General features: G+C 44.2%; 1 protein-coding gene across 4 annotated transcripts in view; it reads right to left on the minus strand.

Annotated features, from left to right (window-relative positions):
* Positions 1 to 18,576, minus strand: part of HADHB (hydroxyacyl-CoA dehydrogenase trifunctional multienzyme complex subunit beta) — a 61,268-nt gene that overhangs the window by 14,658 nt on the left and 28,034 nt on the right. For all 4 annotated transcript variants that reach the window (XM_073624976.1, XM_073624975.1, XM_073624973.1 and 1 more), the window contains 5 exons: positions 14,719 to 14,798; positions 13,851 to 13,898; positions 13,353 to 13,440; positions 4,621 to 4,695; positions 2,783 to 2,947 (listed from right to left, as the gene is read on the minus strand). In XM_073624976.1, the coding sequence (XP_073481077.1) occupies positions 2,783 to 2,947; positions 4,621 to 4,695; positions 13,353 to 13,440; positions 13,851 to 13,898; positions 14,719 to 14,798 (456 nt within the window). The remainder of the gene's footprint in view (positions 1 to 2,782; positions 2,948 to 4,620; positions 4,696 to 13,352; positions 13,441 to 13,850; positions 13,899 to 14,718; positions 14,799 to 18,576) is intronic.

Consider the following 18,576-nt stretch of genomic DNA (forward strand, 5'->3'; position numbering starts at 1 on the left):
TGCCCCCTATCACCTCTCTTGTTCGCCTTAGTACTGGAGCCTTTGCTCTGCACAATACGCGCTAACCCCGACATTAAGGGTCTCACAGTTGGTAACACGGAGCATAAACTCTCGGCATATGCTGATGATGTCCTGTTCCATGTTTCAAACCCCCTGATCTCACTGCTCAACCTGATGAAGGAACTGAAGCTCTTTGGGTTTCTTTCAAATTTTAAAATTAATTTTTCAAAGTCAGAAATACTCCCTATTTGCATGTCACCCCAATTAACAATGAGCCTTAAATCAGCCTTTCCCTTCACCTGGGCCACGTCGGCTATTCGATACCTAGGTATACAACTCACAGATAATTTTAACAGCCTATATACCGCAAACTACCTCCCACTGATAACTACCATTAAGAAAGACCTATCCCAATGGACACAGACGGCCTTCACATGGCTGGGAAGGGTGAACATAATAAAAATGAATATTTTACCACGCATACTGTTCTTTTTACAGATGCTACCAATTCGATTACCCCGATCTTTTTTTGATAAAATATCTAGCATACTGTCCGAATTCATATGGAATGCGCGCAAACCTAGGATAGCTCTACGAGTCCTACGACGCTCGAAACAAAACGGAGGCCTAGGCCTTCCAGATGTCAGAAGATACTACTGGGCTATAGCGATACAGAGGATGCTCAACTGGCGTTTCCACTCTTGCTCTAAGATTTGGGTACCACTAGAGAAATGTTTAGCGGGTAGGAACTTATCATATGCTCCCTGGCTGTCCCGAGAGCATAGAGGACTGTCGGAGACAACGTCCCCCCTGACAACCCAGGTACTGTCAACCTGGGATAAGATTAACCCGCTGCTAAAATTGGCTCCCTCGGTGTCCCCACTGGCCCCATTGGGAGGTTTCCTCTGGTTCCCTCCGGGAGAACAAATAGGTTTCTTTGAATCGTGGCTGGGGGGGGGGGGGACGCCAGTTGTGGCAAACTCATGAAAGACGGCAAACTCCTGGGCTACGAATCTCTGCCTACAGGCAGACAGGGCACCCCAATGAACTTCTGGAAATACAGACAACTGCATCACTTCTTTCAATTACAAGGCCATAAGATTAGAGACCCTTCTTCTCTCACCCACCTTGAAAAACTCTTTATTGCAGAAGAACCTACACCACACTTGGTCTCGGAACTCTATAAACTACTAGGTTCCTCATTCCCTAACACCACACCCGCATTTATCAGACGTTGGGAAAAGGACCTGGGCATCGTATTTGCAAAGACAGACTTAACTCACTTGTATCAGCTTACTCATTCATCTTCAATAGAGTCTAAGACCCAGGAAACGAACTTTAAGCTGCTATCCCGTTGGTACAGAGTACCTGCGGACTTGGCCCGCTTCTACCCTTCCACATCCGAGCTGTGCTGGAGAGGATGTGGTCAGAAAGGTACACTGAAACACATATGGTGGGATTGCCCTCAAATTAAATCCTTTTGGGAAGATATACGTAACCAAATCAAAATAGTGACAGAGATAGAAATCCCCTTACTCCCGACCTACTTTCTCCTGCAGGTCCCCCCGATCTCACTACGAAAATACAAGAAAAGTATGCTGCCGCACTTATTAAATGCGGCTAGGCGCCTGATCCCAATCCATTGGAAAAAACATACGACCCCCACACGTGCTGAGTGGATCGGAAAGGTTAGTGAGATCCGGGAGGCCGAGGATTGGGTGGCGACCAATAAAGGCCACAAAGACCGATTCCATGCAATCTGGATGCCATGGGCTGAATACACCTCTGACTCCACCACAGTGTCGTCTAGTCTAGACGTTGCACTACTGGAACTGGCAGACCCTACTCTTAGAGTACTTAGGCTAACAAAAACTCAACCCTGTAGGCATGACCCTAAAACCTGACCTATCCGAGGAATAACGAATTCAGCTCCGAGGGGTCCGTCGCAGAGGCAGAGGAAGCCTACCAGTACTTGCAGGTAACCTGACCCATTCCCTCTCCCTTTCCCATCCCCCCCCTTCCTTCTCCAATTCCCTCTTCTCACTCTTACTGTACCCCCCCACCTCTCTCTTTTTTATTATTCCTATTTATTTCTGTGTCTCTCTATTGTTATTTTGATTTAATATTAGGGAAACTCATGCGAATCAGCTAAGTATGAGCTGTTCAATATAGAAACGAAATCCGCCGGGGGAGATCTCCGGTTTTCCAAGAGCCAGATAAATTTTACATGAATAAATCACTGTTGCGGGGTCGCGGGGGCCCACGTGGGAGCGGGAGGCGGATTGATGGAGGTTTTGGGCCCCCCCTTCCTGCCCCGGGCGTGGGCCACCGGGCTATGTACCCCGCACATTCCGGAGAGTCCCCCAACTAAAATACACCCTCAAGAGCCCTTAGGCGGGCCCCGCTTCATTTGCATACTTCATGAAAACATGGGGCTTCCAGAGCTCCTGATTACTCCCTTGGCGGGTCTCACAGAGTTATCCCTGGAAGAGCACTTTACATTAGATTAATAGTAATGTATGTGTTTGTTCAACCCACATATTGCATATTGTTACTGAAATGACCCTGCGAGGCCATTGTTTACAGGATTTGCACTGTTGGACATGTCATGTAATGTCTTGTTCTAAAAATAAAAACTTATTATACAAATAATAAGCAATCATGGCTGCTCATACAAGCACTTGTATTTAGAAAACCGCACACATATGGCAAAGATTGAGCAGATCCAATGAACATAAAATCCAAAACAAAAGACACTGAGTAGACTGTGTGAAAAGCTCACCTGTCCTCCAGCAGCACACGCTGCTACCAGTCCATACTGTCCTCCTTCCTTCTTTAGTCGGTGAGCAGCAGCCATCACCAGCCGAACACCCGTAGCGGCAAAAGGGTGACCAAGAGACAGTGATCCACCCCAGGTGTTAAACTTTTCCAGGGGAGGAGCGCCGACCTGAAAGAATTTGCCAGAGGGAGTAAATAAAAGCCGTTTCTCACTGCAGGAACATAAAAAAACAAAAACAACAACAACAACAACAACAACAACAACAACAACAACGACGGAACAAGATTTAGAGAATGAGGGGAGAGGTTTGGGGGGTGAATTTGGGCAATGCCGGACATACAGTTTAAAGTAAACCTATTGATTGGCAGCAACAACCAAAAATAATAAACTCACTCAACAGCAATGGAATCTATATGTCTGTCTGCTAAAGTTCTATTACCAGTCTATTATTGGTCTTTCCTCAACCTAATGTAGTAGAAAAAAACATCCACTTCCTTGAAGCTCTCTCTCCAGCAATCCTCAGAAAAACTGTGAATGAAGCAGAGTGCACTGGCATGGTGCAAAATCTTCAAAAATCTTTAATTGGTTAAAATAAATATATTGTACTCACAAAACGCGGCGTAAAGACAGGTTTCTCACAAAATTTCTATAAGACCCCTTTCACACCGAGGCGTTTTTCAGGTGCTTTTGGGCTAAAAAAATAGCGCCTGTAAAGCGCTTGAAAAACGGCTTCCCTGCAGTCTCAGTGTGAAAGCCCCGAGGGCTTTCACACTGGGGCGATGCGTTGGCAGGACGTTAAAAAAAAAACTCCTGCAAGAAGCATCTTTGGAGCGGTGAAGGAGCAGTGTATACATCGCTCCTGTCCATTGAAATTATTGGGCAGCGCAGCTGAACCGCCAGCAAAGCGCCACTGTTTTAACCTTTTTTCGGCCGCTAGCGGGGGTTAAAAGCTCCCCACTAGTGTCCAAAAACCCCTGCAAAAACGACGGTAAGGCAGGTATTTTTAGCGGCGCTTTACCGCCGACGCCCCAGTCTGAAAGGAGCCTAAGGAACATCTCCTCCATCTGTTAAGTGCTTCCTTCAAAGATCGCCCTCCAAAATCCTGGCTAACGCACTCTTTATAAAAGGCAACTCCAGTGATGCTCTGATGAAGAGGTGCTTCCTCGAAATGCATTAGGGCCAGATATTAGAGGTCGTACTTTAAATGAAGAACTAATGGATGGATAAGATGTTCCTTATGGAAATTATCTGAGAGGCATCTGTTTTGTGATTAAGATGCATTTATTTTAACCAATTCAAGATTTTTTAGAGGATCTTTAAACTAGACCTGGACTAGAGGACTAGACCTGGGACTACCCTTTCAAAATCCTTCCTGTTGTGTTTCCTGCCTCTAGGAGGTGGAGTTATGCTCTCTACTGTGCAGTCCTCGACAGATGGCCAGTAGAGATAGGCTCAGGCGTATTCAGGATCCTAGTTCCAACCCACCTGCCCGTTCCCGCCAGGAAGCCGACACTGCACACCACCAATCACAGGCATTGAGACATTTCCTGGTACGCAGCTGCAAAGACCGGGAAATGTCTCACTGCCTGTGATTAGTAGTGTGCAGTGTCGGCTTCCTGGGGGGGGGAAGGGGCAGGTGGGTTGGGACTAGGATCCCGAACACGCCTGAGCCCATCTCTAATGGCCAGTAAAAAATAATTAAAAGAAAAAATAAATAAAAAACGTAAAAATCTGATTGGTTGTTATGAGCAGCAGTCATTTCCAGAGCTGAGGGCTAAAATGTATTCTATTAATAACAAAAAAAAAAAAAAAAAAAAAAAAAAAAAAGCTAGGCAAGTCACCTTTGTCTTCCTTCCCATGTAGGTCTGGGCAAACCAGTCAGAATCCATTGCTTTCAAATTGGCCAGGATCTGCCCCTGTACATGGAGAAAAAACACAATGTTAACAAGGACCCTCGAGGTCTGCTGATGCAGGACATGCTTTTTGTAGAATTCAATGTTCTAGGTGTGTGGAAAACTTGTTCCTCCCACTGGCTTGTACATCCTATGATGACCCAGGAGCTGGCAGGAGAGGTAGGAACTAACACACCCAGAAAACGCAAGACACAGCAGAGTTTGAAAACAAAGGGAAGTATAGACTCTCTCCTCTTTTACAGAGTAGGCTTAGTTTAGAAGGGACTCTGTGTTGGTGTCAATATCACTTAAACTAAATAGAATTGTGGGTGATTGATTTTTTTTCTACTGCTTGCCCCTTTTAGACATCAGCAGATCTCTTAACCATTTGCCCTCCAGAAGATTTACCCCCCTTCATGACCAGGCCATTTTTTTGCGATGCGGCACTACGTTACTTACTTTAACTGACAAGTGCACTTGAGATGCTGTTCCCAAATAAAACTGATGTCCTTTTTTCCCCACAAATAGAGCTTTCTCACCTCTGCAGTTTTTATTTTTTGTGCTATAAACAAAAAAAGGCTGACAAATTCTTACTTTCTGCTATAAAACACATCCAATAACAAAAAAAAAAAAATGGATTTGGTTTTGACAGGTCCCCGCTCCCACTTCCGGATAAGATCGCTTGGCGATCTACGATATTTCTGGCCCCTCCCGCTGCATTCTGGGACACACAGAGGTCCCAGAAGACGGCGGGACCATTTAGAAAACACAATGCGCACAGAATGTGCAGTCGGAAACAGGCTGTGAAGCCGCAAGGCTTCACTTCCTGTTTCCCTTACTACAGATGCCGGCGCCTGCACCCGAAGCAGACTGACAAATTGGCTAGGCGTGCCGACACCGTGGGATCCCTGGACAGGTAAGTGCCCTTATATTAAAATTCAGCAGCTACAGTATTTTGTAGCTGCTGACTTTTCATTTTTTTTATGTTTTTATTAAAATTTTCTGGACTAAAGTTCCACTTTAAGCTATGAGTGCCTCTTTTTTTTTTTTTCCAAACAATTGACTGAACAGAAAAACTATAAATCTGACCTCCAACCTTCCCCACAGCTTTACAGACTCATCCGTTTTGAAATTATTTACTCTGATTTCACTGCACACTGTGAGCTTCTCACAATGTGCATTAGAAGCTGCAGCAAGTCACACAGAGCCCACCTCATTTCCAGGCTGAAGGACATGCAACAACATCATCTAGGCAAAGGGGGGTAAGCAACATGGGGCCCTCCAGCTGTTGTGGAACTACATTTCCCATGAGGCATTGCAAGGCTGGCAGTTACAATTACTCCCAGAGGCATGGTGGTACTTGTAGTTCTGCAACAGCTGGAGGACCCCAGGTTGACTACCCCTGATCTAGGCCTTTCCTCCCCAGTCTGAGTCTCCCTGGCCAGCCAGAATAAATTCATTGGAATTAAGTTGTTTGAGTCATGGAGGCTCCACATCACATGCAAATACACCTTGCCTAGGGCCAACCACTCCTCCAGACCGACAGCCACCAATTACGACATATTAATATTTACATAACTCCTCCCAGGAGCCGACCCATTGCTTCTATAAGGGCTAAGGGCTTTCGAGAAGAGTACTGAGGCAGGGGCTGTGAAGCTTTCGGGAAGCTGTGTACAGTAACCTGCCAGACCCTCCTACCCGCCATGATCTGCCTGCAATGTATAGAGAAATACTGACATGCAGTGATATTACTGGGTGTAAAATATGGTATACAATGAAAACAGGAAGGTTTTATTTATAAGTTTTGTTAGCATTTTGAGGAGGGAAAAAAGGAACCAGGGCAGGCAAAATATAAAACAGATTAAAGTGCTTCTAAAGCCTAAACATTTTTTACCTTAATGCATTTTATGCATTAAAAAGGTAAAAAAACCTTCTGTGTCAATTACCCCTTATATTTACCTGAGCTTGATATTGATCCAGCACTGTGCACAAAAGCAGCGGCTTCCTCTGCTCTCTCTCTTCACACAGGGTAGAATGAAACAAGCGGGAGCCATTGGTCTCCGCTGCTGTCAATCAAAAAAAAAAAAAGGGAGAGGGGGGCAGGGCGGGGCCAAGCCACGCTGTCTGTGCCAATAGACGCAGACAGGGCAGCTCAGGAATGAGCCCACACGAGTGCCCCCACAGAAAACGATGTTCTATGGGAGGCACTCGGTGGGGGAAACCCAGAAGAGGAAGATCGGGCTGCTTCATGCAAAGCCATTACACAGAGCAGGTAAGTAGAACAGGTTTGTTACTTTATATAAAAAAAAATAAAATAAAGCTTAATCACTTTGAGTGCTGGTTCACACTCATGCGGTGCGGGAAACCGCATTTGATTCAGACAGGAATCGCACTGCATTCCTGTTCAAATCACATGCTATTCTTTAAAGTGCAATTTGAGCTTATTTATTTTGAATGGCTCAAAACAAAAGCACAAAAATGGTGCGTGCACTTTTTTTTGCCACACTGGAATTGGATCGCATGGGTGTTCAGCCAATTGCACTGCGTTTTGTGACCCATTTTTTAACTTAACATTGACACCTGCAGTGGTTTGCATGAACAAAGTGCGTTTGTAATATGGTGCAGGAAACGCACAGAAATCTCTGCAAATCCTGCTCTGCATCAGTGTGAACCAGGACTAAACGTCAGTTTTCAATGGTTATCTATAGCCTTTTACTTTTGGCCTTTTGTTTTTGATATGAGAATGGTTACAATCATAGTAAGCTTGTTTTTGTCCTTTGTCTTGATAAGCAGATTGTCCAGTATTTCATGTTCCTGTGACATAACAGGAAGTGGGGTGAAAAAAAAAAAATCTTTTAAAAAAAAGGAGTTGTAAAGTCAGAAGGCTTTTTATCTAGTGCATTCTATTCTATTCTTTGTGCAGTTCCCCGCTCAGCCCCTCTAAAACTTACCTGAGGTCCCCTCTCTGTTAAGCGATGTCCACGACTGTCTCAGCCGTTCGAGATTCTCACTCCTGATTGGATGAGACACAGCAGCGGCGCTATTGGCTGCCGCTGCTGTCATTCAATGTCTGCTAGCCAATCAGGGGAGAGAGGGGTGGGGCACCGTGTCTGAATGGACACAGGGAGCTGTGACTTGGCTCGGGTGCCCCCATAGCAAGCTGCTTACTGTGGGGGCACTGAACAGAAGGGAGGGGCCAGGAGAGCAGAGGAGGGACCTGAGAAGAGGAGGAACTGGGCTGCTCTGTGCAAATCCACTGCAACAGAGCAGGTAAGTGTAACATGTTTGTTATTTTTATAGGAAAAAAAAAGACTTTACAAAAATGTTAAAGTTATGAGAATTAGTTTTCACTATTGTAAAAGTTTCCCTTCACTTCCTGTTCCAGTGACAACTGTTTTTGTATTACCTTCTGTCCTGGTGACAATGGTCGTCATGACAAATAAGGTAAAAGGTATTCATGATGATGAACAGCGATCATTAGATATCACAACATTGCATTCAGAATAAAGGCAGCCGAGCTCCCAGCAGATGCCGCCACCTTTACTTTGGATTACCCTAAGTAAATATGGTGACAATGTAAATCAATGCCTGAGCATGATATCTGTGTACTGAGATGAGTCAACATACCTATGGGGGTGGGGGGTGGGGGGGTGTGATCCACCGTGCTTCATGATCTGTGGGTAGTGAGAGATGTCTTGATTTTGGGAAGACTCTACGAATATTCTTTGAATACTCAGTAAAATCAAACATCTCAAACATCTAGCTGAAAAATATTATCTTTCAGGACAACAAGAAAGGATCTGAGCAATCATTCTTGTGGAAGACTACTTAAAGCGGAGTTCCACCCAAAAGGGGAAGATCCACTTGTTTGCCTCCCCCCCACCCCCCTCTGCTTCCACATTTGGCACCTTTTGGAGTGTGGGGGGGGGGTGTACCTGTTTTTGACAGGTACCCGTCCCCTCTTCCAGGTGACCTCGCCGCACCCAGGTCCCCCAAAAGTGCGGCCCCCCTACTCCTTCCCCCACCCCCGGGCCATTCACAAAGCGCAACGTGCTTCGTGCATGCGCAGTAGAGAACCAGCTGTGAAGTGCAAGGCTTCACTGATGGTTTCCCTCACAAGGAATGGCAGCGGCAGCACATGAGAGCCGACTGAAAATCGGCTGGGGTGCCGACAACGTGGACATACCTGGACAGGTAAGTGTCCTAATATTAAAAGTCAGCAGCTACAGTATTTGTAGGTGCCGACTTTTAATTTTTTGGTGGTGGGGCTGGAGCTCCGCTTAAAGAGAAAGACAGGATGTTTTAGCTCTTGAGGAAGTTGCAGACTTAGAGACCCTGTCACCAGATCATTTGTATCAAGTAAAATCATCCCATAAGATTATATGTGCATTTAGTGTATTTATGCTTGTTATTTACCTGTAACATCCCTCCTATATAGACATGCAAAAGCCCTGAGATCGCTGCCGGCCAATGCCATCTTCCTGCCTATACATGGATCAAAATTTGGTCGGTCCCTGCTAAACCAGCCAAATTGGATGCATGTATGGCTGGCTTAACACACTTTGAGACAATACAAATTTACAATGACAAGATCGCCACCTAGTGGCTGCAAAGGGGAAAGAGTATCCAATAAAATGGGTAAAGTGCATCTAAAAAGGCAAAAAACTTTATTTTTTTTTTAGGTATTTTTGAATACCGTATATACTCGAGTATAAGTCGTTCCGAGTATAAGTCGAGGCCCTAATTTACCACAAAAAAAAAAATGGGAAAAATGTATTGACCCGAGTATAAGACGAGGGTGAGAAATGCACAGCTACTGTAAGTGGAAAAGAGGGTCAACAATGCCCATTTGCAGCCTCACTGTGCCCATTTGCAGCCATAGGTCCCCCGAACTTCAAACTCGGTAGTTAAGGGTTCCTAGATGCCCCCTAGCTGCAGCTAAAATTTGGGGTCTCTGAACCCAAAGGGTCCCAAAATGACATTGCTGCAGATGGACACAGTTGACCGAATTTGGGGCCCCGTATCTTGGGGCCACTTAGTTCTAAGAACCCCAAATTTGGTGTGCAAACCCAGTGGAACTAGCACCATAAAATATCCAAAGTTGGGGTTTCTAGCACCAAGTGGCCCCGAGATACAGGGCCACAAATATCGGTTCAGAAAATGTCAAGCACTTTTCTAGGAACACCGTATCTCGGGGCCACTTGGTGCTAGGAACTCCATCTTTGGATATGTTATGGTACAACTGATTGCACACCAAATTTGGGGTTCCTAGCCCTAAGTGGCCCTGAGATACAGGGCCCCAAAGTCGGTTCAGAAAATGTCAAGCACTTAGTGCTAGGAACTCCACCTAGCATAAATTGGCCCTGAGATACGGGCCCCAAAGTCGGTTCGGAAAATGAAATTTTATGCTGCAGAAAAGTGCTTGACTCGAGTATAAGTCGAGGGGGGCACTTTCCGCACAAAAAAAATGTGCTGAAAAACTCAACTTATACTCGAGTATATACGGTATGCTTTGGAAGGGGCAGAAAAGTTGTCAGATTTCTAGTGCTGTGTCCTGCTGGGTAGGAGGTGAAAGGAATTCTTTCAAGGGGACATGCATTCTGATGACAACTGTCTAGCAGTGCATGTACCTTGCTTTGGAACAATTTTCTCTCACTTCCTGTTGTGTGTACATGACAAGTGAGGAGAAATTACCCCAATGAGGCACAGATAGCAAGAGTTTTAATAACAACAGAGAATGACTGTGATGAGACATTAGAGTGTAAACACTGGGGACATTAGAGAGTGTAAGCTCCTCTGGTACAAAGGCTTATGTGACTGGCTCAGTGCCCTCTGTACAACACTGCAGAATATGTCACGGCTATAATAACAATAAATATCATACTCTATAGCTCTAACATATACCGTAGTGCTGTGCAGAGACCACTGAGCCAGTCACATCAGTCTCTGTACCAGAGGAGCTTACACTCTAATGTGTCATCCTAACCACACACGGTTATACATTAATATAGCTTTGAGATATACCGCAGTTATGTAGAGAAAATAATAAACCATTCAAATCAGACTGCACCACATGAGCTAACATTCTAATTCCCCCCACAGTCACATGCTATTATAATATATTTATATAGCTCTGACATTCACTGCAGTGCTGTACATAAAACACTGAGCCTGTCATGTTAATGCCTGTACTAGAGGAGCTTACACTCTAATGTCTCATCAGTCATGCACTATTATTATTATACACACATAGAGAATAGATATATAGATCTATCTCTATCTATGTATCTCTCCATCTATCTCTCTCTCTATTTTCACTCTTTGTTATATTGCAGCCATTTGCTAAAATCATTTAAGTTCATTTTTTTCCTCATTAATGTACACACAGCACCCCATATTGACAGAAAAACACAGAATTGTTGACATTTTTGCAGATTTATTAAAAAAGAAAAACTGAAATATCACATGGTCCTAAGTATTCAGACCCTTTTCTGTGACACTCATATATTTAACTGTCCATTTCTTCTGATCATCCTTGAGATGGTTCTACACCTTCATTTGTGTCCAGCTGTGTTTGATTATACCGATTGGACTGGATTAGGAAAGCCACACACCTGTCTATATAAGACCTTACAGCTCACAGTGCATTTCAGAGCAAATGAGAATCATGAGGTCAAAAGGAACTGCCTGAAGAGCTCAGAGACAGAATTGTGGCAAGGCACAGATCTGGCCAAGGTTACAAAAACATTTCTGCTGCACTTAAGGTTCCTAAGAGCACAGTGGCCTCCATAATCCTTAAATGGGAGACGTTTGGGACGACCAGAACCCTTCCTAGAGCTGGCCGTCCGGCCAAACTGAGAAGAGCCTTGGTGAGAGAGGTAAAGAAGAACCCAAAGATCACTGTGGCTGAGCTCCAGAGATGCAGTCGGGAGATGGGAGAAAGTTGTGGAAAGTCAACCATCACTGCAGCCCTCCACCAGTGGGGGCTTTATGGCAGAGTGGCCCGACGGAAGCCTCTGCTCAGTGCAAGACACATGAAAGCCCGCAAGGAGTTTGCTAAAAAAACACCTGAAGGATTCCAAGATGGTGAGAAATAAGATTCTCTGGTCTGATGAGACCAAGATAGAACTTCTTGGCCTTAATTCTAAGCGGTATGTGTGAAGAAAACCAGGTACTGCTCATAACCTGACCAATACAGTCCCAACAGTGAAGCATGGTGGTGGCAGCATCATGCTGTGGGGGTGTTTTTCAGCTGCAGGGACAGGACGACTGGTTGCAATCGAGGGAAAGATGAATGCGGCCAAGTACAGGGATATCCTGGACGAAAACCTTCCCCAGGGTGCTCAGCACCTCAGACTGGGCCAAAGGTTTACCTTCCAACAAGACAATGACCCTAAGCACACAGCTAAAATAACGAAGGAGTGGCTTCACAACAACTCCGTGACTGTTCTTGAATGGCCCAGCCAGAGCCCTGACTTAAACCCAATTGAGCATCTCTGGAGAGACCTAAAAATGGCTGTCCACCAACGTTTACCATCCAACCTGACAGAACTGGAGAGGATCTGCAAGAAGGAATGGCAGAGGATCCCCAAATCCTGGTGTGAAAAACTTGTTGCATCTTTCCCAAAAAGACTCATGGCTGTATTAGATCAAAAGGGTGCTTCTACTAAATACTGAGCAAAGGGTCTGAATACTTAGGACCATGTGATATTTCAGTTTTACTTTTTTAACAAATCTGCAAAAATGTCAACAATTCTGTGTTTTTCTGTCAATATGGGGTGCTGTGTGTACATTAATGAGGAAAAAAATTAACTTAAATGATTTTAGCAAATGGCTGCAATATAACAAAGAGTGAAAAATTTAAGGGGGTCTGAATACTTTCCGTCCCCACTGTATCTCTATCTATAGTATACCGCAGTGCCGAACAACAAAAATATAAATCATTCAAATCAGTCAGCACCACATGAGCTTACATTCTAATAAAAGAACAAATTCAAAGCGCAGTCCTAGTCTGTCTAGTGGAAAGTCTAAAAATTGAAAACTGGAATGTATAAATGAAAAATAAGAGTAAAAGTGAAAAAAACCAAAAACCTAAAAGTAAATATCGAGGTAAGCAATAAAATTTAAAAAGATGCACCTGTGTGCGCCTATTTATGAAAATATGTCTCTTAATACTCCATCTGGATAAGAATATAAGACAAAAAGTCAATGGGAAATGTCTGTGGTATCTATTGGAAACAGGCACCCTTCCGAGGGGTCAAGGAACCCCCACTGGAAAAGGGGGGGAAGGAGAAAAGGCGCCAAGCAACTAATAGTGTAAAACGGTTTATTAGGTGTACATAATAGACATAGTGACAGGTTCAACTCACAGGATGAATGCAGGGAGAAAGATCCCTGCATACATCCTGTGAGTTGAACCTTACTATGTCTTATGTAAACCTAATAAACTGTTTTACACTATTGGTTGCTTGGCACCTTTTCTCCTTCCCCTAAGCTTACATTCGAATATCCCACCACAGTAAGACACTATTATAATATATTTAGAATAGATTTATATATCTCTGGCAGTGCTTTACAGAGAACCCGGAGCCATTCACATCAGTCTCTGCACCGGAGAAGCAAATATTGAAAGCAACACAGAAACCAATAACACATGCAAACACAGTGTACTTCTATCTTACAGCAAAGGCTTCATGGAACTCAAAGGCATCGATGTCAGCTAACGTCAGACCAGCTTTCTCAAGCACTTTGGGTGTAGCATAGGTTGGCCTGAAATGAATTATACGCATGTTAGAAATTGCAAGCATTCAAAACTAAAAAAGCTGTCTCTAGAGCCAGTGCTATCCTGCAGGTGGCGCTGCTGCTTAGGAAAGGTTTTAGTCAAGTCAATGGCAATGAGCGCAGCATGGGGGTAGTAGTAGTAACAGCTACCGATACTTCCTGGAAATGTGTGTGTATCAGAGTATCCCAAAATTAGAGGGACTCGTGCAGCTTTATAAGGACACATGCAAACATTCAAGGGCGCATAAACTTTATTCTTAGGGTCAGTGTACTTTACTTCTTTTTCAGACTAGGGTATGTGCAGATAGAAACCTGGAGTCCAAATGATCCTATACCTTACAGTATGGTACTGTATATAGTATCGTTCGTACAGTACATGCAAGAATATTCATACATACCCAAGAAGAAGCTGATCTTTTGGGTCCTGAGAGACATAGACAAAGTCCCTGAAAAAAAAAAAAGAAACAGTTTAAATTCTAGTTGTCTGCGCTCTAGCACAGCAGATCTTCTAGGATAAATTGATTATTCATGTGATTGCCTATCTAAGCCTGCTCCCCCTGTGCAAGCTGTGGTTCCTCCCACCTGCCCCTATGTCACTAATGTAGAGGCTGCAGTAAAGAAGAAGCTAAAGGAAGTAACCACTAAGTGCAGCAGGGAGCCAGTCATTCAACACATTCTTTCTGAAGTTTCTTTAAGCGATGGTTTCTCTTGAAAACACATTTAGTGACAGATCCACTTAAAGTCTGATTTTTTAAATCAGTGGTTTCTCAACTCCAGTCCTCGAGGCGCCCCAACAGGTCATGTTTTTGGGATTTCCCTTTTACTACGGCTATGGTAATTACTAAGGCAGTGAAACTGATCAAATTAAGCGTGCAAAATAATGGAGAGCCTGAAAACATGACCTGTTGGGGCACCTTAAGGACTGGAGTTGAGAAACACTGGTTTAAATTGACTGCATGCAAGAAAAGATGGTTTGACTACCTCAAAACCATCAACTTCAAAATCCAAATGTATACTGGAAAATATTAAATCAAATAATAATAATTTCATAGTTGATCCAGTTTGTTTTTTTTTCCTGCTGGTTTTCCATGCTCGAGCAACAGATGGCGGTCACAAAACTGGCTTCTGTCAAACGAGGAGCTGTACACATGGGCCGAAAGTCATCCAATAGCTGCCAAACCGACAGTTTTTGGGCCTGTGTGTAGATAGCATTAGAAGAAGGCTTTTCCCCTGGAGACCTGGTGTAGAAAAGTCTGATTTGCTTACCGCAGGTAGGCTTTAGGCTTGTATCCCATGGCCAGAGCTTTTTCCTCAGACATGATCAAGACAGCTGAGGCCCCATCCGTCTGAAAAGAAATGAAAGGCAATGAAAACATTCATAAAATAGGACGTAAAACCCTCACTGCACAGCATCTTTTCTTGTATGACCAAAAACAGGTGGACAACTTACCATCACACCAATATCAGCTTGCTGAACATCCTATTCTTATAAACTCAAGCACATAGCCATGCCATCTCCTTAAACGCATGTTGAAGTGGAACTAAAGGCACTATACTTACAGTGCATCCGGAACGTATTCACAGCCCTTTTCCACATTTTGTTATGTTACAGCCTTATTCCAAAATTAATTGAATTCATCATTTTCCTCAAAATTCTACAAACAATACCCCATAATGACAACACGAAAGAAATTTGTTTGAAATCCTTGCAAATGTTTTACTTTTTAATAAAAGGAAAAAAAAAAAAATCACATATAAATAAGTATTCACAGACTTTGCCATGACACTCAAAGTTGAGTTCAGCTGCATCCTATTTCCACTGATCCTTGAGGTGTTCCTACAACTTAATTGGAGTCCACCTGTAGTAAGTTCAGTAGATTGGACATGATTTGGAAAGGCACACAGCTGTCTATATAAGGTCACACAGTTAACAGTGCATGTCAGAGCACAAACTAAGCCATGAAGTCCAAGGAATCGTCTGAAGACCTCCGAGACAGGAATGTATCGCGGCACAGATCTAATAGTAAAAAGGTCAGGTCTGAACATGTGGGCCCTTTACAAAAAAAACTAGAGTGGGTGACTGGGGACAAAGAAAGCAAATGTATTAAATACTTTCTTCAGCTCTGTGTATACAAAAGAGCATGGGAGGGCTCATGTCCATAATGGGGGTGGTAGTGACACAGCCCCAAATGATCCACAATGGCTCAAAAGTGATACGGTCCAGAATTATTTAGACAGAATAAAGGTGGATAAAGCGCCTGGACTTGATGGCATCCACCCACGGATCCTAAAAGAATTGAGCTCTGTAATTTCAAAGCCATTGTATCTAATTTTTAGGGACTCATTAATGATGGGAATAGTACCACTGGATTGGCGCAGGGCGAACGTGGTGCCTATATTTAAAAAGGGATCAAAGTCTTTACCAAGTAACTATAGACCTGTTAGTTTAACTTCTATAGTCGGGAAGATACTGGAGCGTTTAATAAAAGACCACATAGACGAGTTCTTGCTGGAAAAAAACAGAGTTAGGTACCTGGTAACTCTTTTTCTAAGAAGTCTTCCAGGGCAGCATCCGAGAGATAGGCTCCTCCTCCCTAAAACAGGAAACACATTAGTCCACCATTATAAATTTCACACTCTTACCTGTGTGCCTCAGTTATGTTAAAGCACCGAATTCCCTGTAAGCTGCAAGCTCCCCCTCTGTACCTGGTTTTTGTTGTTTCAAGGGTGGGAACTAGTGCTGCCCTGGAAGACTTCTTAGAAAAAGAGTTACCAGGTACCTAACTCTGTTTTCTCGAATCGTCTTCCAGGGCAGCATCCGAGAGGATATATCAAGCAATACTTACTAGGGTGGGGTTAGAGACTGGAGCACTTTACGACCAAATGCTTGGTCTTGGTCAGACAGCTGGTCTATGCGGTAGTGCTTAGCGAAAGTACTGAAGCTCGACCATGTCGCTGCCCTGCAGATCTGCTCCGGAGTTGCCCCTGCTTTCTCTGCGGCCGAGGTTGCCCAGGCTCTAGTTGAGTGCGCTCTGATTTCACTAGGTGGAGTGAGATTCTGTGCCTTATAGGTAATCTGTATGGCCATCCTTATCCATCTGCTGATGGTGCTTTTTGAAGCTTGTTTCCCTCTGTTGATTCCTGCATAGAGGATGAAGAGGGAGGTCGTTCTACGCCATTCTTTTGTTCTTTCGAGATACGCTATGAGCGTGTTCCTTACATCAAGTTTGCTGTAAATGTTTCTTTTCCTACTATCCATGGTTGTTGGAAGTGAGGGTATGACGATGTTTTGGGTTCTGTGAAATGTAGAAGAGACCTTGGGTAGAAAGGCCGGATCTGGAGAGAGAATTATCTTGTCCAGATGTATTAGACAGTATGGTTCTATTGAAGATAGAGCTTGGATCTCACTCACTCTTCTGGCGGATACTAAAGCCAGAAGGAGCGCAGTTTTTAACGTGAGGTTTTTGTCTGAGCTGTCCTCGATAGGTTCAAACGGAGGGGAAAGAAAGCCCTTAAGTACTGTGCCCATGTCCCAGGTGGGAGTTTTGTACAATTTGGCTGGTTTGGATCTTTTAAGAGCTATGAGGAATCGTCTTATCAGCGGGTCTTCCGCTAGTCTAGTATCCATGACCGAGGAAAGTGCTGCAACTTGTACTTTCAGGGTACTTGGTGATATGTTTTTGTCTGCACCATCTTGTAGGAAGTCCAAAACTATTGGAATTATCCCACCGTTGGAGATTGGTCTGTCTTCGTACCAAGAAACAAATTTTTTCCTTATTTTCTCATAGATGGCTCTCGTTACCGGCTTTCTGCTGTTTAAGATGGTGTTGATTACTCTGTCTGACAGGCCTTTGTTCTGGAGTTTTACCCTCTCAGTAACCAAGCCGAGAGCTTCAAGATTTTGTGGTTCGGATGGTTGACTGGGCCTTGTGACAGTAGATCCGGGCGGTCCGTCAGTGTCAGCTGAGGTTGTATGCTGAGATTTTTTAAATGACTGAACCATGCTCTCTGGGGCCAGTGTGGTGCTATTAGTATCACTGTTGTTTTCTCTGCCTTGATTTTTTGGATTACTTTTGGGATTATGGCAGTTGGAGGGAATGCATAGCACAGATGCCATTTCCAGTTTTGGTTGAAAGCATCCACCCCGCTGTTGCCATCTGTAGGGTCCAGGGAGAAAAATATCGGAGATTTTGCGTTCGCCCTGGAAGCAAATAGGTCTACTTCGGGTATTCCCCACTTCTGGGTGATTTGAGTGAAGGTTGTTTGGTTTAGCGACCATTCCGTGTGTTTTATCGTTTTCCGGCTCAGGAAATCTGCCACTGTATTGTCTGTTCCTTTTAGATGAATACCGGATATCGATCTTATGTTCACTTCTGTCCACAGTAGGATAGATTGTGTCAGTCTCATCAGTTTTTGGGATTTTGTGCCCCCTTGTCTGTTTAGGTATGCGACTGTCGTTGCGTTGTCTGATTGTATCTTTACATCCTTCCCCTGTAATGCTGGCTTGAAGGTTTTTAGCGCTTCCCCCACAGCTTTCAGCTCTCTCAAGTTTGAGGAGGCTCGTGCCCATTTGGGTGTCCATTTCCCTTGCGAGAACCGCCCTTCCATGTGGGCTCCCCATCCTAGGGCGCTTGCATCGGTGGTGATGCTGACTGGATTGACTTGAGCCCATCTGCGCCCCTCGATGACCCGAAGTGGGTTGAGCCACCAGTAGAGTGTTTGTTTGACTGTGGCGGGGACGGGAATGGATTTTTCTAGGGATGCTTGCCTGCCATCCCATTGGGACAGAATGTAGTTCTGTAAGGGTCGCATGTGAATTTGTGCCCAGGTGATGGCTGGAATGGAAGATGTCATCAGTCCTAGTACGGACATTCCGTGCCTGATCGTTGTGGAATGGTTCCTTAGCAGGGACGTAATTGCTTGTGTCATTTTTACGTCTTTTTCCTTTGTTAGGAAAATTTTTGACAGTCTGGAGTCCAGCACGTATCCCAGGTACACTACTCTCTGGCTTGGGATCATTTGCGATTTCTCTGCGTTTATTAACCATCCCAGGTTTTGCAGATAGATCATACTCTTGCGCAGGTTGTTTTCTAGGATTGCTGCTGAGTCCGCAAAGAACAGGAG

The sequence above is a fragment of the Aquarana catesbeiana genome, linkage group LG04, assembly GCF_042186555.1.
Source record: "Aquarana catesbeiana isolate 2022-GZ linkage group LG04, ASM4218655v1, whole genome shotgun sequence".
Classification (NCBI taxonomy): domain Eukaryota; kingdom Metazoa; phylum Chordata; class Amphibia; order Anura; family Ranidae; genus Aquarana; species Aquarana catesbeiana.